This window comes from Oncorhynchus mykiss, chromosome 11 (genome assembly GCF_013265735.2).
Source record: "Oncorhynchus mykiss isolate Arlee chromosome 11, USDA_OmykA_1.1, whole genome shotgun sequence".
Taxonomy (NCBI): Eukaryota; Metazoa; Chordata; class Actinopteri; order Salmoniformes; family Salmonidae; genus Oncorhynchus; species Oncorhynchus mykiss.
Window position 1 is genome coordinate 43,515,332 of NC_048575.1, and position 21,655 is coordinate 43,536,986.

At 40.2% G+C, this 21,655-nt stretch overlaps 1 protein-coding gene across 4 annotated transcripts in view; it reads right to left on the reverse strand.

The window, feature by feature from the left end:
* Positions 1–21,655, reverse strand: part of edil3a (EGF-like repeats and discoidin I-like domains 3a) — a 247,730-nt gene that overhangs the window by 132,119 nt on the left and 93,956 nt on the right. For all 4 annotated transcript variants that reach the window (XM_036935506.1, XM_036935509.1, XM_036935507.1 and 1 more), the window contains one exon: positions 13,467–13,595. In XM_036935506.1, the coding sequence (XP_036791401.1) occupies positions 13,467–13,595 (129 nt within the window). The remainder of the gene's footprint in view (positions 1–13,466; positions 13,596–21,655) is intronic.

Below are 21,655 nucleotides of genomic sequence, written 5' to 3' on the forward strand. Positions count from 1 at the left end.
ATCAGCCCTGGGCCATATGCGTTTGGCAAATGTTGACAAAGTCATGATTAAATGTGGTGCTGTCACTCAGTCAAATAACTTTGCCCGTATACTTGATCACACGAAAGGACAGCTGTAGAACAAATGCACATGGGTGATACAGTCCTCATCAGGCCTTTCTGTAGAACAATAAATTACAATGTCCCATTGTGTTTTATTTAGATACTTCTCAATATGAAGAAAATAGACTATTGGTTAAGTTCAAATATGGGTAGCATTATGAACATTATGAGTACATATGAACAGCTATAGTGTGTATCATCCAAAAAGGGAGCGCAATAAGTCCATTAATAATTCATTCCACACATTTATTATGTAAAGTAACTGGAATTATTTTCAGATGTGAAAGATACTAAAATCAACAGAAAAACTTAGGAGGTGTAAAAGACTGATCTCAAACTCCACTGTCCCACCTTTCCCTTTAGACAGCCATAACACTGCGTCTCAAATGATCTCTTTCTGTTTAATTTCAAAAACAGGGAGGAATAGAAACATCACTTTCCTCCAGAACATCTCTGCTTATCTTTTGGGTCTTGTTTATCCTTGCTACAAGTGAGGAAAGACTGAAGTATGAGCCAGATGCATCTTCTTTAGAATTACTATCTCTTTCACCTTCTTTCACCCTCTCTCTCTTTCTCTCTACCCCCCCTCTCTCCCAAGAGATATGAAGTGGAATCACTATTTTATTTTTTTTACCTTGTAGCTATGACCTTGTAGCTATGACTACATGTTGCTCTCATGTTGATCTATTCACATCGTTGCCATGTCTTTTTTGGTGGTTTTATGCAATATAAAAACAAAGAGGAATGTGCTTTGAATATATTCATGATTGGTTCCTTTTGTTTCTTCTAAACAGCGGTTGTTTGTGCTTTGATTCATCCAATAAAATGGCCGACACTCAGAAGAAAAGACTCAATGTGGAGATTTGCCAAAACAATGTAAAGCTTAATAATCTAACTTTAAAAAAAGAAAAAAAAAAAGAAATGTCTACACACATAAGATGCGGTAATACATAATTGAGTGTAAAAACACACATTATCTAACACTAACCTTTTTTAAGTGTATACTCTACAAAGGAAAGCAAATTCAGCACTTTTCTTTTATATCCCTGACATACTGTCCTATCATTTTGCTTTGCTTGAAACACAACTTTAGGGTTGGGCGAGATTAGGATAGTATAGTCTATCGCCGACGATTGACAGCCATTGTCGATGTTGAAGAAATTGTGACGTGACAGGCGATAATTTAGCCTATTTGAACTTGACTGGCGCCGTGTAGTAAGCTGAAGAACGGAGTCAGGCAGGACACAGCAGGGCAGCACACCAGTGAAATTCTGAGTAATTTGCCTATTCCTATTTGCTATAGAACTTTTTCAACAACAACTATGTGGCTATTTCATCCACACCCGTTGCTGACAGGTACAGTGACTTGCGAAAGTATTCGGCCCCCTTGAACTTTGCGACCTTTTGCCACATTTCAGGCTTCAAACATAAAGATATAAAACTGTATTTTTTTGTGAAGAATCAACAACAAGTGGGACACAATCATGAAGTGGAACGACATTTATTGGATATTTCAAACTTTTTTAACAAATCAAAAACTGAAAAACTGGGCGTGCAAAATTATTCAGCCCCCTTAAGTTAATACTTTGTAGCGCCACCTTTTGCTGCGATTACAGCTGTAAGTCGATTGGGGTATGTCTCTATCAGTTTTGCACATCGAGAGACTGACATTTTTTCCCATTCCTCCTTGCAAAACAGCTCGAGCTCAGTGAGGTTGGATGGAGAGCATTTGTGAACAGCAGTTTTCAGTTCTTTCCACAGATTCTCGATTGGATTCAGGTCTGGACTTTGACTTGGCCATTCTAACACCTGGATATGTTTATTTTTGAACAATTCCATTGTAGATTTTGCTTTATGTTTTGGATCATTGTCTTGTTGGAAGACAAATCTCCGTCCCAGTCTCAGGTCTTTTGCAGACTCCATCAGGTTTTCTTCCAGAATGGTCCTGTATTTGGCTCCATCCATCTTCCCATCAACTTTAACCATTTTCCCTGTCCCTGATGAAGAAAATCAGGCCCAAACCATGATGCTGCCACCACCATGTTTGACAGTGGGGATGGTGTGTTCAGCTGTGTTGCTTTTACGCCAAACATAACGTTTTGCATTGTTGCCAAAAAGTTCAATTTTGGTTTCATCTGACCAGAGCACCTTCTTCCACATGTTTGGTGTGTCTCCCAGGTGGCTTGTGGCAAACTTTAACCGACACTTTTTATGGATATCTTTAAGAAATGGCTTTCTTCTTGCCACTCTTCCATAAAGGCCAGATTTGTGCAATATACGACTGATTGTTGTCCTATGGACAGAGTCTCCCACCTCAGCTGTAGATCTGTGCAGTTCATCCAGAGTGATCATGGGCCTCTTGGCTGCATCTCTGATCAGTCTTCTCCTTGTATGAGCTGAAAGTTTAGAGGGACGGCCAGGTCTTGGTAGATTTGCAGTGGTCTGATACTCCTTCCATTTCAATATTATCGCTTGCACAGTGCTCCTTGGGATGTTTAAAGCTTGGGAAATCTTTCTGTATCCAAATCCGGCTTTAAACTTCTTCACAACAGTATCTCGGACCTGCCTGGTGTGTTCCTTGTTCTTCATGATGCTCTCTGCGCTTTTAACGGACCTCTGAGACTATCACAGTGCAGGTGCATTTATACGGAGACTTGATTAAACACAGGTGGATTGTATTTATCATCATTAGTCATTTAGGTCAACATTGGATCATTCAGAGATCCTCACTGAACTTCTGGAGAGAGTTTGCTGCACTGAAAGTAAAGGGGCTGAATAATTTTGCACGCCCAATTTTTCAGTTATTGATTTGTTAAAAAAGTTTGAAATATCCAAAAAATGTCGTTCCACTTCATGATTGTGTCCCACTTGTTGTTGATTCTTCACAAAAAAATACAGTTTTATATCTTTATGTTTGAAGCCTGAAATGTGGCAAAAGGTCGCAAAGTTCAAGGGGGCCGAATACTTTCGCAAGGCACTGTATATAACATTTCAACATGGCACCGTCATGACACCTTTTCAACAAGTCAATTTGTCAAATTTCTGCCCTGCAAGAGCTGCCACAGTCAACTGTAGGTGCTGTTATAGTGAAGTGGAAACGTCTAGCAGCAGCAACAGCTCAGCCGGGACGTGGTAGGCCACACAAGCTCACAGAATGGGACCGCCGAGTGCTGAAGCACGTAGCCCATAAAAATTGTCTGTCCTCGGTTCCAAACTGTCTCTGGAAGTAAAGTCAGTACAATAATTGTTCGTCGGGAGCTTCATGAAATGGGTTTCTATGGCCGAGCAGCCTCACACAAGCCTAAAATCACCAAGCGCATAACAATTGTTGGTTGGAGTGGTGTTAAGCTTGCCGCCATTGGAGTATGGAACAGTGGAAACGCGTTCTCTGGAGTGATGAATCACGCTTCACCATCTGGCTATCCAACGGACAAATTTGGGTTTGGCTGATGCCAGGAGAGTGCTACCTGCCCCAATGCATTGTGCCAACTGTAAAAATTGGTGGAGGATAAATAATGGTCCAGGGCAGTTTTTCATGGTTCAGGCTAGGCCCCTTGGTTCCAGTGAAGGGAAATCTTAATGCTACAGTATACAATTACATTCTAGATGATTCTGTGCTTCCAACTTTGTGGAAACAGTTTGGGGAAGGCCCTTTCCTGTTTCAGCATGACATTGTCCCCATGAACAAAGCGAGGTCCTTACAGAAATGGTTTGTCGAGACCGGTGTGGAAGAACTTGACTTGCCTGTACAAAGCCCTGTTCTTCACCCCATCGAACAACTTTGGGATGAATTGGAACACCGACTATGATCCAGGCTTAATCGCCCAACATCAGTGCTCAACCTCACAAATGCTCTAGTGACTGAATGGAAGCAAGTCCCCACAGCAATGTTCCAACATCCTGTGCAAAGCCTTCACAGAACAATGTAGGCTGTTATAGAAGCAAATGGGGGACGAACTCCATATTAATGCCCATGATTATGGAATGCAATGTTTTCCGAGCAGGTGTCCACATACTTTTGGTCATGTGGTGTATTAATTTCTTTATATGTCTAGCTGTTTTAAAAACAGGTTAAATAACCTTCTCTCTCCATTCTCTAGGCGTTTAATATGACTTTGGGCTGGGCTAGGCTACGCTTTCATCATTTTATGCATGGCTTTCTCCTGATCATACAATGCATTACTCTAACGGAGTTCCATCTCAAAAAGTTTGAATAGGCAAAAAACAAAAGGTAGCCAGACGACTAATAATATGAGGGAACAAACAATATCAATAGCCTACAAAAACATGGAACGTTAAGTTAAATCAAGTTTAATCTTATCAAGAAGGAAATGTTCCGTGAGGCCCGGAAAAATCCCTTCATGTTAAAACCAGATGGCCAGTCCTCCTGCTAGACCTATCAGCAAGCTTAAAGACAAATTAAAGTTATGAAGAGTAACCTATTTCCCACATATTCAAATAGCCTAAGAAGGTGTCGTCCTAAGGTGCCGCTTTCAAAAAGAACAAGAATGAAAGTAGTCTAAAGACCTAGGCATACTGTAGGCTATTCACAATCACAGCTTTATGAGAGATTGAACAAACAAAATTAAGAGAGGAGGTTGATGCAAATAAAGCAATTATTATCCATCTCTGGAGGCTGTAGACTTTGCATATTTTCAGCTCAGGATTCATAAACAAACTCACTATGGCAAGACAGCCCATTCCTCATCAGTTGACTGTCAATTTGCTCCATCACGTGCACGCCAAACAGACACACACACACACACACACACACACACACACACACCTGTTCTACGCTGAAGCTACGCCAGAGAGGAAGGGCTTTCAACAACATTATCTATTACCATGATTCGTCCAGTTCTAGCATGCAATTCCGTGCAGTAGTCCGACAGTGTTTTTTTAAATTATTGTTGTCGCTTAAATGTTATGTTTTTAGTTGGCCAATATGGGGGGCAATACCATAGTTTATACCAGTGGTTCCCAACCAGGGGTACTAGGACCTATGGGGTTACTTGGACTCTGCACAGGAGGTTCTTGATGCTTGTGTGGTATTTGGGTCTGTGGGACCCATTTTCAATGTTTACTAAAAAAAAAGATTCATCCTGAGACTCATTGGCCATGGCTCATTTTCTGTTAAGAACATGTTCATTGAGTGCACACTGTGCACCCCCTACACATGTATATTACATATATGGTGTTCAGGTCCACTGGACCCGAGGGTAATACAAGTGTGGAAAAGTGTGTGTGTAGGTGAAAACAAGTAAAACTTTAACAAAAAGGTTTGCTGTGTGTCTTCCTCCTCCCTGGGCCTGCTGTTTCAACATAGCACCAATAACCTGTCTGTCTCCCTGCCTGTCTTCCTGTCTTCCCATCTCCAGCTTTCCTCTCACTCTTTACCCTTTGTAGTGTGTGAAACTACACAACATCTTGTGGGAACCTGCAAAATGTTATTACAATACATGATTTTGCTACGTTGTAAAAAATTCAGTATTTTCCCACACTCTACCCCAGCCAGGTGCAAATTGGGAGAGGGACACAACAAATAAATAGCTTTGCATGTGTAGCTCCTTACCACAATCAATCAGTATGGCAAAAATAATCTTTGCTCGGAGGGCCTTAGAAATATCTTTTATAGAGGGAGAAGCTGTGGAATGAGCTTCTTCCATTTTGAAAGACGAATAATTTTCAGAATATGAGGATCATGTCTCTGTCAATTCGAAGTCTGACAGTGAGTTGGAAGACGAGGATGAGATTGACCCTCAGCCAGCCCCAGGATCAGCCAGTCAGCAACCAGCTCATCAGCCTGCAGGAGGAAAAATAAGGTTGTCCAAAAAAAATAGAAAATTAATGGAATGAGCCATCACGCATGGCTGCCAATGTGATAAGGATGCAACCAAGGCAGACGCAGATGGCGGTTACTCATGTGCAGGACATAAAGTCTTATTTTGAGCTGTTCATCCCAGACACCATCCACTAAATCATTCTGGACTGCACTAATTTGGAGGGAAGGCATGCTTTTACATGCTTATTTTGGGTTCTTATCCTTGCTGGTGTTTTCAGATCCAATGGGGAATTCACAGAATCCCTGTGGGATGCAGAAACTGTCAGAGAACTTTTCCATGCAACATTAACTCTGGAAAACTTCCACATTTTTTCCAGGATGACCGCCTCGTTAACCGAGACACCAGACCAGCTTGGCGTCAGAGAGACAAGCTAGCTGAAATCAGGTCAGTGTGGGACAAGCGGGTGGACCGCCTTTCCCTGTTTTACAACCCTGGGCTCAACGTTACTGTTGATGAGCAGCTTATGCCACTGAGAGGCCGCTGCCCCTTCAGGCAGTACATACTCTCTAAACACGCAAAATATGGAATCAATATCTGGGCTGCCTGTGATACTACTTCATCATACTGTATGCGTGGAACTTGCAAGTGTTTATGGGGAAGCCAGATGGAGGAGCCTCTGAGAAGAACCAAGCGATGTGGGTTGTCCTGGATGTGACACAGGGACTCCGTGGCCACAACATCACATGCCATAACTTTTTTACTTGGCTTAAGCTGGGACAGGAGCTCCTCAAGAGGAAGCTGACGATGGTAGGAACAGTAAGAAAAATCAAGCCAAAGCTCTCACCTCAGCTGTTGAATCCACAGAACAGGCCTATCAATTGCTCTAAGTTTGTGTTCACAGCTGACACGTCCCTAGTGTCCTACGTGCCAAAGAAAGGCAAAAACGTGGTACTCATTAGTACGCTGCATAGGGATGGGAGAATCTGTGGCCAGAAACATAAAAAAACAGAAATCATGCCACAAAAGGAGAGGTGGACAAACTGGTGACTGGCTACAGCAGCAAAAGGAGAATCTTATGCTGGCCACTTCTGATATTCTTCAACATTTTGGACATTTCGGGGTACAACTCATTTGTCGTCTGGATGGCGTTGAACCCAGAGGGAAGCTCCAGAGGAGCAGGGAAAGGCATTGCTAAGACTTCAAATCCAGAGGAGGCAACATCCCAAGGACCCCAGCTTCTGCAGCCATCATGAGGAGGATGCTGGTTCCCCATCCTCCCGACTCGCAAAACCAAGAACTCCAATACCGGAAGTAAGTGTGAGTGATATTGTTGCATGTTTATATGGCTGTCTCTCCTACCTTGGCCTGATGTAACTATATATGTGAGATGTTAGTTCAATTTTTGAACTAAGTGATTTCATCATTCTACATAAATCAAGTGCAAGAAATACATTTGCAACACAAAACAGTAAAATCTGTCCCTCATGTGGTGTGTAGACCGGCCTTAATTTGTGTTCAATAGCGATCATTTATCATGTCCATAAAATACTGTATGTAAAATATGTCCTTCAGTCCAAAGCAGTAAACATCAATAGTGATGAAAACCTTGTTACATTAATATATGTTCAAGGTAAACATGATTTATTGCACCCATGTCTTGATTTTAATAGATATTTGTCTACAAAAATCACTTTTGATTAAAAAAAAATGAATAGAGCTTTTATTGATAAATGTGTTCTATCAGAGGGAAATGGCAAATATTAACCATGTATGTCATCTATATTGCTTGTAATTGATATGTTAACATGTACGTTTTGCCTGTGTTTGTGGGTCCATCAGACCCGCGAACAGTGGGTGAATAACAAAAACATGAACACCACACAACGGTTAAGAAGACTCATGAGACCACAAGCCTAATGGTGGAATGTACATGATGGGGCACTTCAGGGGTACTCTGGGCAGAGAAAAATGCAGTTGGTGGTACAGTAACCAAAAATGTTCGGGAACCACTGGTTTATACTATACTATGTATTACGAGTACAATAATCACGATAGGACAAAGGTTGACATCGATCAACCCTATTAAAATCACAAATTTTTACATAAAGGGCTATCATTTGTTTTCTCTAACCTCTCCAATTGACATGACAGGTGAGCATTTAACATTAGACTCCCCCTTCAAGCTAATGAGCAGTCCTTTTGACTGCAACATTTTAACAGTGTAATTAGTATTTTTTTATACTGTACGATCAGTGAAACGTAGGCTTAACTGCAAGCAAGTCACAGCAATGAAGAATGCAAAGGGTTGGAGAGAATTCTGGCAGGGGGGAGATTTTCGGCCCAACACCTTTCAGACTTGTTTTCTTTGTAAGCAACTTTTTCACCAATGACAGTGAAGTGAAGAAAAGATCCATGGGGACATTGCTTCCCTTGCCAATGTAAATTTCCCCAAGCCTGATCACCACATTCTCCGACACTCATGCCTGCTGCATGATGTGGATATTTCCCCAGAGATTGAAAGCAGTTCAGCATTTAAAATTATGCCCGCTCTCGCTGTGCAGCCTACTCCAAGTAGGCCAGAGTAGACTGATAATAAGACTGCTTTTATAAGGTAAACTGACATAGGGTAGATAGAGTACCACTTTAAGATTAAGACTACAAATAGAATGGCCCTCCCTGTTCTTCATTCAGATTTGGTAATTACATAATTATTCTTCTTTAGCTTACCCTCGCTCATCAACTCATTCTCCCCATTATACTTTAATCATTTATTTCAGCTTTTGTTATACAGTACCAGTCAAAAGTTTGGACACACCTACTCAATCAAGGTTTTTTTTTTATATTGTAGAATATTGTAGTGAAGACACCAAAACACAATCTCCTACTTGGTCAAACAGCCCATACACAGCCTGGAGGTGTGTTGGGTCATTGTCCTATTGAAAAACAAATGGTAGTCCCACTAAGGGCAAACCAGATGGGATGGCGTATCACTGCAGAATGCTGTGTTAGCCATGCTGGTTAACTGTGTCTTGAAGTCTAAATAAATCACAGACAGTGTCATCAGCAAAGCACCCCCACACCATCACACCTCCTCTGTGTCACGTCCTGACCTTAGTTCCTTTTTTCATGTCTCTATTTTAGGTTGGTCAGGGCGTGAGTTGGGGTGGGCATTCTAGGTTTTGTTCTATGTTTGTATTTCTATGTGTTTGGCCTGGTTTGCTTCCCAATCAGAGGCAGCTGTCAATTGTTGTCTCTGATTGAGAACCATACTTAGGTAGCCTGTTCCCACCTGTGTTTGTGGGTAGTTGTTTTCTGTCTTTCTGTGTCAGCACCAGACAGAGCTGTTTTGTTTGGTCTGGTCTGCTTTGTTGTTCTAGTGTTCAGTTTCTTTATTAAATTTACCATGAACACGTACCACACTGCACCTTGGTCCTCTTCACCTTTTTCAACCAACGACAACCGTTATACTCTGTGCTTCACAGTGCGAATACCACATGCGGAGATCATCCGTTCACCTACTCTGCGTCTCACAGAGACACGGCAGTTGGAATCAAAAATCTCAAATTTGGACTCATCAGACCAAAGGACAGATTTCCACTGGTCTAATGTCAATTGTACGTGTTTCTTGGCCCAATCAAGTATTCTCTTCTTATCTGTTACCTTTAGTAGTGGTTTCTTTGCAGCAATTCGACCATGAAGTCCTGATTCACGCAGTCTACTCTGAACAGTTGATGTTGCAATGTCTCTGTTACTTGAACTCTGGTCTGCAATTTCTCAGGCTGGTAACTCCTCGGAAGCAGAGAACTCTGGGTCTTCCTTTCCTGTGGTGGTCTACATGAGAGACGGTTTTTGAAATTATCCTGATTGACTTACCTTCATGTCTTAAAGTAATGATGGACTGTAGTTTCTCTTTGCTTATTTGAGCTGTTCTTGACATAATATGGACTTGGTCTTTTACCAAATAGGGCTATCTTCTGTATACCACCCCTATACTGTCACAACACAACTGATTTGCTCTAACACATTAAGAAGGAAATAACTTCAACCAATTAACTTTTAACCTTTTCATACGTGAGTTCCAAATATCTCTAATGGTCTCCCCAGCGTGAGTTGTTGTATGCACATGTCAGAGTGCACTCACTGTTCCAAAATGTGATTATTACTCATTAGGACAGTTAACACGTGCTGCCAGCTAATTATCTATAGGCCATGTTTCAACTTGTCAAATTCCAATTATTTTCTAACAACAGTTTGAATTTAGGTGTGTTCTGCCTCCTCATTAATTCACATCGAAGTAGCCCATTTCAGCATTGTGGACAATTTATATTTCAGGCTTTACTGAGCCGCACAAACTTCTCTCTTCGGGGAGAGCCCACGCACTTCACCAATGTTTGCGCAGATCAAGTATACAGTGGCGCAGTTTGAACAAATTGGAACATTTTCTGGCTAGCGCTCGCATTGTATTCTTTGTTGTTTTCCTTACAAATAATAGCTTTGGACATGTGTGCGTTCTTATTAATGTAAGTTCATTATTTTCTGTATATCGTGTTGTCGTTTCTACTGTAGGCGCATACATTATCTACAGTTGAAGTCGGAAGTTTACATACACCCAAGCCAAATACATTTAAACTCAGTTATTCACAATTCCTGACATGTAAAAATTCCCTGTATTAGGCCAGTTAGGATCACCACTTTATTGTAAGAATGTGAAATGTCAGAATAATAGTAGAGAGAATTACTTATTTCAGCTTTTATTTCTTTCATCATATTGCCAGTGGGTCAGAAGTTTACATTACCTCAATTAGTATTTGGTAGAATTGCCTTTAAAATGCTTAACTTGGGTCAAACGTTTCGGCTAGCCTTCCACAAGCTTCCCGCAATAAGTAGGGTACATTTTGGCCCATTACTCCAGACAGAGCTGGTGTAACTGAGTCAAGTTTGTCGGCCTCCTTCTCACACACACTTTTTCAGCTCTGCCCACACATTTTCTATATGATTGAGGTCTAGGATTTGTGATGGCCACTCCAATACCTTGACTTTGTTGTCCTTATGCCATTTTGCCACAACTTTGTAAGTATTTTGGGGGGCATTATCCATTTGGAAGACCAATTTGCGACCAAGCTTTAACTTCCTGACTGATGTCTTGAGATGTTGCTTCAAAATATCCACGTAATTTTCCAACCTCATGATGCCATCTATTTTGTGAAGTGCACCAGTCCCTCCTGCAGCAAAGCACCCCCACAACATGATGCTGCCACCCCCGTGCTTCACGGTTGGGATGGTGTTCTTCGGCTTGCAAGCCTCCCCTTTTTCCTCCAAGCATAACAATGGTTATTATGGCCAAAGAGTTCTACTTTTGTTTCATCAGAGGACATTTCTCGAAAAAGTAAGATATTTGTCTCCATGTGCAGTTGCAAACCATAGTCTGGATTTTTTATGGTGGTTTTGGAGCAGTGGCTTCTACCTTGCTGAGCATCCTTTCAGGTAATGTCGATATAGGACTCGTTTTACAGTGGAAATAGATACTTTTGTACCTGTTTCCTCCAGCATCTTCACGGGGGGGGGGTCTTGGTTAATTCTTTTGATTTTCCCATGATGTCAAGCAAAGAGGCACTGAGTTTGAAGGTAGGCCTCGAAATATATCCACAGGTACACCTCCAATTGACTGAAATGATGTCAATTTGCCTATCAGAAGCTTCTAAAGCCATGACATCATTTTCTAGAATTTTCTAAGCTGTTTAAAGGCACAGTCAACTTAGTGTATGTAAACTTCTGACGCACTGGAATTGTGATACAGTGAAATAATCTGTCTGTAAACAACTGTTGGAAAAAAATACTTGTGTTATGCACCTAACTGACTTGCCAAAACTATAGTTAGTTAATTAACAAGAAATGTGTGGAGTGGTTGAATAATTAATTTTAATGACTCCAACCTAAGTGTATGTAAACTTCCGACTTCAACTGTATCTATGTCTGTTTGGAGCATAATGTATTTCCAGTTTAATTCACATGTTTTCAAGTTCTGGTGACAAATAATGCATTCTGATTATTGCATAGATTTTAATGGACACCCATGATGTGTGTAAAATACTTTTTTGAATGTTGTACTGATTATAATTAGCTAATGCTAAGCTATTTGCCAGCTGTGTGTGGTGCCATGTTTGTTGACATTACACAATGCATTCTGGGTGTCACGTAAAGGTCTGTCAGATCAAAGTGGTTAGGATGAGGTGAAGGAATGGTTCACTCAACTTCCGAGTAAACTTCTGGAAGTAAAGGAAGAGAAGTGAATGATCGTAGACAACACATCCCCTTCAACATGCATACTACAAACATACCAAACTTATCTTGTCTCTTATTATCTTTCGTTGATGTAAAAAAACAAACATGGTGGCACGCACAAACAACCCATTGTCGGATTACTTTCAATTTCTAGAAAATATTTAACTCTATTATTTCGGTCAAGGGTGAGCTCACACATGATGTGATCAATTGTAAATAGTAATTGCTATTAGCTCATTCATATTGTAGTTTCTGTCAGCCGAGAGATATAAAATATGGCCTTCTATGTTAGGTCAATCTTTCCTCAGTTAGCGCTAGGATAAATGTAGCCTACATTTTCCAGTTTGTAATGCTGCAGCTATATCTGTGAATTTCTGAACATTGCATCCAAAAATAAACTGGTCACATTCTGGACATAACTTTGTAAGGACTGTGTTTTGCAAAATATTTCCGTGAATAAACAGTGTGGCCAGCTCAAGCGCTGATTGTTGCGTCAATCAAAACTGGACGTGCTAAATAAGCGTTCTAATCACATCAGTTGGCGCGTATTCTCCAGGGACTACTGTAGAATGATCACACCCTTTTTTTGGTATGTGTAAAAAGGTTGACAAGGCACACCTGCTAATTAAAATGCATTCCGGGTGACAACCTCATGAAGCTGATTGAGAGAACGCCAAGAGTGTGCAAAGCTGTCATCAATGCAAAGGGTGGCTACTTTGAATAATCTCAAATATAAAATTATATTTTGATTTGTTTAACACTTGTTTTGGTTACTACATAATTCCATATGTGTTATTTCATAGACTTGATATCTTCACTATTATTCTGCAATGTAGTAAATAGTAAAAAATAAAGAAAAACCCTTGAATGACACTGTATGTGTGAAATTAGTTTTGGTTCAGATTTGGGTCAATTTTAGGGGGATTATCATCTGGGCTCTGCACTTTAAACTGTCGTAAAATGGAGTGGAGCAGGCCCTACTTTTGGGAGAAGGAGGCGCAATGGGGGAAAACCATTGGTTTAACTCCAGTTCTGTTTGCAACATTAAGATTATAACAGTGGCAGTGTGTTATATAGACTTATTTAGGAAAAGTCAAGGACAGAGGGGGGTGTGAGTTAAAAATCATGAGCAGTCAAAATGACTGCTTTAGTGGTTCTAGTATTAACCAGTGGCAAGTATTTATATGAAGGGCAGAATGTGTATATTTCTATAAGATCTCTACTTTTCTTCATTTGAATTTCTTTCCTAGAAATGTTATCACCGGTATCTATAAGGTATAATGATGATCATCCAACTTACTGTGTTGGCAGTGGATCCCGTTGAAGCCGGTTGGACACTTGCAGACATAACCTATGAACGTGTCGCCTCTGTAGGTTTCACTGATTTCACATATTCCTCTGTTGTGGCATGGGTTCGGTTGGCAAGGTCCTGAGTGTAGAAAAAAAACAAATAGAAGGAGATAAAACATTGTCAAATGGTGTTTTGTCATTATAAGAAGTTAGATTTTTTTACAACCAAATCTCTATTTCTGATGTAAATGGCATGTTATAGAAGGGTCCTGAAGCGATGTAGCATGCTTCTGTGAGCTGCTCAGTATATGTAGATAATCCTTGCCACCGCAGATTTTTTGAAAGATATAACATTAGCCACGGAGTCCTGCAAAAGTGTTGCTACCGCTCTCAACAACATTGTTGCTCTGAATTTATCAGGCGTAATCGACAAAGATCAGTGGGAAAAAGTAGTGATGGGCTGCACACAGTCAGTGTGAACTGATGTGACTTGACACAACAGGCCAAACAAGCATTCATCCACGGGTAAGAGTCTAGCTACATTTCTAATTTGGTCAGAAAGTTGTTTTTATTGCAAGTTAAAGCGTACTGTTAGCTAGCTGGCTCGCTAGCTAGCATTACGTGTATGATCTGCGTAGTATTATGATTTTCCATTTGCATTGCTATTTGTAGCCTAATGTTAGCTAGCTAGCTGACATTGAACCTAGTTGGCTAGCGGTAACTACCTGCAGATTCATACTACAAATGAATTTAAAGCATGATGGCTAGCTATGGCAACCCATTTGTACTGTAGCTATGGGCTGGAATTATGGTTAATTGTTTAGCTAGCTAGCTACATGTCTTAACAAAAGACTCCACTCCGCCAGATGATTACATATGTCAAGGTTGTGCGCTACTGGTAAGAAGTCAGGTGCAGGAGAGCAGAGAGTTGTGATCAGGCACACTTTATTTGGCAGAAGTACAAAAGAGAGACGCAACTGCGTCGAAAACCCCTCCAGCCAATGGCAAAAGTGAATAAGTGTGAAAACACTCACAATAATGCAAATGTATGGCAAATAACATACTACGGGTCAACACACGATACCCGGGAACCAGTCTGGCGCATAACACTAAACACGTAACAAAACAATTCCACACAAAGACATGGGGGGAACAGAGGAATATATATACATATGCAGTGTGATTAGGGAATGTAAACCAGGTGTGCGGGGAACAAGACAAAACAAATGGAACAATGAAAAATGGAGTGGCGATGGCTAGAAGGCCGGTGACGTCGACTGCCTAACGCAGCCCGAAAAAGGAGGGGAGCCAACTTCGGCGGAAGTTGTGACAACAAACCCATCAGGTTGGCGAGGTATGTCTGAGTGTGATTACGGCCATATATTGTATTTCATCAACATGTGTACATGTCTAGACAATAGTGACCTATCCACTTAGCTAGATGTGGCTGTAGGTGGTTATAGCATTTCGCTACCCTGCAAATATGGACGTTATCATTTAATTGTACTTTTTACACCTTCTGTATCCTGTGCACGTGACAAACAAACAGATTTTATTTGATATAGTGTGTGTTTACGACAACGTAAATAACAACATGATCTGCACCAAAGTCAGAATAGGATATTGGCCGAGGACTAGATAAAGTGTATTTTTACTACCACTTTTGCTACTACAGTACTTTCAGCACTTTAGTCTTGAAATAGTTGGTTGTTTTCTAAACTACCTTACTCACTCTGTTTAGCACATGGCCTCACATGTGAATCATATAGAGATGGGTGGGGCTTAAGAGGGTGTGAACAATGCTGAATGGGTAAAGACAAAGAAGAGCTCTCCAGTAGGTGTTCCAAAAATAATCAAGGGCCATGTTCTCAAAAGTGTGGTTACAAGTTTATCAATTTTCAAAGCAGAATTACTTAACCATTGTTCCTCAACTGCAGTACATGACAAACCATTTCGTAGCTCTAAGTCTGTACTTTTATCCAATGTAAAAAACACAATTTCAAATGTTGCTACATAAGACTGAATTGAGGTGATGGGTCACAAATGTGAAACCAGTCATAGGGCAGCAAACTGAAGCATATCAAATAAACTTTTATTTGTTACATGTGCCGAATACAACCTTGTCGTGAAATGCTTACTTACAAGCCCTTAATCAACAACGTAGTTCAATAATTAGAGTTAAGAAAATATTTACTAAATAAACTAAAGTAAAAACGAAAAAGTAACACAAAGTTCCATAACAATTACGAGGCTATATACAGGGGGTACTGGTACCAAGTCAATGTGCTGGGGTACAGATTAGTTGAGGTAGTTTGTAGGTTGGGGTAAAGTGACTTTGCATAGATAATAAAGGGTGAGTAGCAGCAGTGTAAAAACAAAGGGGGGTCAATGTAAATAGTCCAAGTGGCCATTTGATTAATTGTTCAGCAGCCTTAAAGCTTGAGGGTAGAAGCTGTTCAGGAGCCTGTTGGACATAGATTTGGCGCTCCAGTACTGCTTGCAGTGCGGTAGCAGAGAGAACAGTCTATGATTTGGGCCTTCCTCTGACGCCACCTAGTATATAGGTCCTGGGTGGCAGGAAGATTGGCCTCAGTAATGTATTGGGCCGTACACACTACCCTCTGTAGTTCCTTACGGTCAGATGCCGAGCAGTTGCCATACCAGGCAGTGATGCAACCGATCAGGATGCTCTCGATGGTGCAGCTGTAGAACTTTTTGAGGATCTGGAGACGCATGCCAAATCTTTTCAGTCTCCGGAGGGGGACAAGGTGTTGTCGTGCCCTCTTCACGACTGTCTTGGTATGTTCAGACCATGATAGTTCGTTGGTAATGTGGACACCGAATAACTTGAAACTCTCGACCGTCTCCACTACAGCCCTGTCGATGTTAATGGGGGCCTGTTCGGCCCTCCTTTTCCTGTAGTCCACTATCATGTCTTGCTCACATTGAGGGAGAGGTTGTTGTCCTGGAACCACACTGCCAGGTCTCTGACCTCCTCCCTATAGGCTGTCTCATCTTTGTTGGTGATCAGGCCTACCACTGTTGTGTCGTCAGCAAACTTAATGATTGTGTTGGAGTCGTGCTTGGCCATGCAGTCATGGGTGAACAGGGAGTACAGGAGGGGATTAAGCATGCATCCCTGAGGGGCCTTGGTTTTGAGGATCAGCATGGCAGATGTGTTGTCTGCCCTTACCACCTAGTGGCGGCCCGTCAGGAAGTCCAAGATCCAGTTGCAGAGGGATGACAGATAGGATATGTGTGCCCACAGTTAAGTTTATGAAGTTATGTGCCGTTATGTAGAATTTAAACTGTTTGGCCTAGTAATTTGCAGGGATTCATTTTGGAGATGAGAGTCAATGAGATGACAAGCCAAATCCGTGCAGTCTGGCTAAATGTAACCTTTGCACTGTATAAAGTTTAGATTTCAGTCCAGCTTTCTCTTCTTAAAAAAAAGGTATAATGTTAAATATGAATTAATATTGATCCTGAGAGTGCAAGCAATAGTGGTAATATTTAACGTATTACAAGTTGTTCAATCATTTGGGACATGTACATGGAACGCAAACCAAGCCAGGCAGTTTAATCCTGGAGCCTGGCATATATTTTACTACGACTGGACCGTTGCCATATCAGTTCCATGATCAGCAAGGATTAGGCAGTGGTGAAAAAGTACCCAATTGTCACACTTAAAAAAGAAAAGATACCTTAATAGAAAATGACTCGAATAAAAGTGAAAGTCACCCAGTGAAATACTACTTGAGTAAATGTCTAAAAGTGTGTGGTTTAAAATACACCTAGGTTTCAATAGTAGATGTAATTGCTAAAAATAGTATAAAGTATAAATCATTTCAAATTCCTTATATTATGCACACCAGACGGCACCATTTTCTTATTTACTGTTAGATAGGGGCAAACTCCACCACTCAAACATAATTTACAAATGAAGAATGTGTGGTTATTGAGTCCACCAGATCATCAGTAGAAATGACCAGGTATGCTCTCTTGATAAGTGTGTGAGTTGCACCATTTTCCTCTTCTGCTAAGTATTCAAAATGTACCAAGTACTTTTGGGTGTCAAAGAAAATGTAAAAAGCACATTATTTTCTTTAGGAATGTATTGAAGTAAAAGTACAACGTGTCAAAAAATAGAAATAGTAAAGTAAAGTAGAGATACCCCAAAACACTTCTTAAGTAGTACTTTAAAGTATTTTTAATTAACTACTTTACATCACTGGGATTAGGGTGTATTTATAGGACTATTGGTCAACCTTTACTATTATAGTTTTCTCCCTTTCCAATATTTAATGGATTGAACAACTGAATGGCAACCTTCAGGATTAATCAAACCAATGTATTTTTTGTTCAACAATGTATTTAGTGTGAAAAAGCTCTCCAAAGCAATTTTTAATGATTCCTAAATACGTTCCTAAATAACAATCTACAAGATCAGATACTTTTTTATGAGACAGTTTAGAGCCTGATGACCTGCGTGTATTGTGCTCCAGTCCTACGTTTCATAATCAGCAACATACAGGAAGACATTGAAAGCATATCAACTCCCGTAGAGATGGTAGTATGGTCAATGTAAGCAACCCAATTTATGTTCTTCTAACTCCCCTGAATATCACTGTCAATACGACAGCTATTGTCAGCAGTAATCATGTGCCTATAAACCTGAATTACACTCTTAGCACTGAGACAGTTTTCCCTAGTAGGAAGCTCATTTTGAGAAGTTCACCCTGCACATCAGCTCAAATGTAAATATCACTGTCATGCCTACCTCTGATAAGCTTCCCAGTAAAATATATAAAGGACAATAGTAAAAAGCTTTGGAGCAACTTAAATCAAATTTTTGGCAAAAAGCTAACTCTGCTCCATCCTTCATTGAATCAGATGCCTCTTTCATTATAAAACCTTCTGATATTGCCAAATACTTTAATGTTGTTTTCATTGGTAAGATTAGCACATTCAAACATGACAAAAAAATGTGTGCATAAATTATCATATTGTTATGAAAGACACATGTAGTGGGCAGTAATTTTGTATATTTTACAGATACTTCACATGCATCTGAGTTGTTTGGATTGTTGTTGCTGACCATTAGTATTGTTGTGAAGTCGACTTCCAATCAGATATCAGAAGAGGTGAAAAAATATATTGTTGTCTATCAATAATGACAAACCACCTGGTACTTGGATGGAAAATTACTGTGGACGGTAGCGTACTATATTGTCACTCCTATTTGCCATCTCTTCAATCTAAGCCTGTAGAAAAGTTTATGCCATCAGGCCTGAAGGGAAACAAAAGTCATTCCGCTTCCAAAGATTAGCAAAGCTCCCTTCACTGGTTCAAACAGCTGACCAATCAGTAAACTTTGGGTATAAAAAATGGTTTGACCAGATAATATGCAATTTCACATTAAACAAATTAGCAATTGACTTTCAGCACACTTATAGGGAAGGGTTCTCAACATGTACAGCACTGACACAAATGACATATGATTGGCTGAAAGACATTTATAGTAAGAAGATTGTGGGAGCTGTTTTGTTTGACTTCAGTGCAGCTTTTGACATGATCGATCATAGTCTGCTGCTGAAAATGTGAACACTCTCTGTGTGTTATGGCTTTACATCCTCTGGCATATTGTGGATCGAGATTAACCTGTACAATAGAACACAACCCTTAGAAACCCGGACCCAATTTTCCACTAAAATTTAGTTAGGCATCTCTAGACATCTAATGAGTATTTAGCATGCGTTGCATTTCAGAAACTCACCTTTTTGACAATGTACAGGACCGTTTCAGAGAAGCAGAACTGCAGTGTTGACAAGCTGCAAAGGTATACCATTTAGACTGACAATTTATGGTTTGGTAATTATAAAGATTGGGCATCAGTTGGTGGCAAAAGTGTTTATTAGGATCTCATCTAGAAGAAAGTAGTGTCATCTTATGTTTATATCACTGAAGCCATTGACAAAAAAACAGAACTGTGCCTTACTTTTTATTGATCACTCTAAGGCTTTTGATACAGTTGATCATGCTATACTAAGGCAGAGATTGTCGAGTGTAGGTCTTGCTAACTATCTGTCTGATAGAACTCAATTGTGCACTCAATTTGATGGGCGTATGTCTGGAATGGTGTGCCCCAAGGCTCTGTACTTGGTCCTCACTTATTCACTATTTATATAAATGATTTAGACAAAAATGTCCAAAATGCACAACTTCATTTTTATGCTGATGATACTGTTATTTACTGTTGTGCCTCGTCTCTTACAAAAGCTTTCCAGAACATGCAAACTGCTTTTTATACTGTTCAACATACCTTGTGTCAATTGAAGCTTATCCTCATTACAGACAAAACTAAACTAATGGTGTGTTCTAAATGCAAGAAATAGACCTCTGAACCTTTCACCTATTACTACCTGTCAGGGCAAGGAGATTAAGGTTGTAACCTCATATAAATATCTTGGAATTGTAATTGATGACGGCCTCTCTTTTAAATTGCATATTCAACAACTTACAAATAAAATTGAACCTGAAATTGTGATTTTATTTTAGGATTAAGGATTTTCTTTTGAAGCCAGAAGGAGGCTAGTATCAGCTACATTTATACCTTTACTAGACTATGGGGATATTTTATATATGAATGCTTCCGCTCAGTGTTAAAGGTCAATTGACACTCTTTACCATGGCACTTTGAGATTTATTTTAAACTGCAAAACCCTTACGCACCACTGCACTTTGTATACCAGTGTTGGCTGGCCTTCTCTAGTCACTCATAGGCTCAGTCACTGGCATACTTTTATTTAAAAAGCCATTTTGAGTTTACTACCTTTTTATTTGTGCATTTTTATTGTTCAGAAATGTGGTGGGTACTCTCTTCGTTCGCTGGACTTTATCCTGTTAACTGTTCCAAATGTCCGAACTGAATTTGGTAAAAGGGCTTTTATGTACTCTGCGCCATCGTCTTGGACACCTTAAAAAATACTTTTAAACTGGAAGAACTTGTCCCGATTGGTGTTTTTAAATCACTGACAAAGCATTTTGAGGCTGATTCCCTGACCTGTCAATGTTTTTAATTTGCTGTTTTATACTCTTGTTAATTCAATGTTTTTTACTAGATTACTTGTAGTTTTTCATGTTGTCTGTACTTTTTTTGTAATGACTTGGTGCTGCCTATCTTGGCCAGGGCGCTCTTGAAAAGGAGATTTTAATCTCAATGAGCCCTTCCTGGTTAAATAAAGGTTAAATGAAAAAATTTTAATGAATAATGTGGCAATTGAGTAAGTTGAGGAGACTAAACTGCTTGATGTAACCCTAGAATGATTGAATACTTGCCTGAATTTCTTGAATCAGAAATTAACTGAACTGTTGTTCTGATCTGTCCTTTCTCGAGGTAATGGTAGCGATGGTATATACATGCATGGAAGGATAATTTGACCAATTGGTGTGGACCTCAAAACCCCCTCTAACCGGATGAAGAAATGGTGTTCACTACGGCCCTGTCATGCACCACTTCTATCGAGAGACCTGAGTCTGAGCCAGCAACCGGTGTACAGCATCCGGTGGAAGTTATCAACTGTCTTTTTCTCTCAGGAGTGAAACAGAAGTCGACATGGAGTGAGCATGGAGAGAGATCCGTTCCAAAACTTCTCTCATATTGCTGGTATACTGGTTGGCAAATGGAGAAGATATTTCTGTACTTAATTTTCAATGAATCAGAATTGTTTTTTTCCTCTAAAAACATGTTTTCATTTTGTCATTGTGTGGTACTGTGTGTAGATGAGTGAATAACTAAAGGGGTATGAATACTTTCTGAAGGCACTGTATATAAGTAAAATCATGTTTTTTACTGCACTGGGCATTTAAAAATGCAACATTTTCTCTACTCTACACTACATGGCAAAATGTGTAGAATTGCAATTCTCTCCGCTGTCAAGAGGTGGGCCATCAAAATGTTTCCTGCAAGGTGGGGGGCCCCCCAACCGAATATCACTTAGGGTCACCAAAAGCCGAGAGCTGGACCTGCCACGACATCATCTAAATCCAGGGGAGAATTAGCCTTTACAATGAACAGAGCCTAGCTTATTAATATGTGTTGCTTGCAGTGGCCCGCCATTGGATATGAATTTCAAATGAGGGTAACACAGTCAAGCCCATTCTGCCTCAGCCCTGCATCAGTAATAATGAGACTGGTGG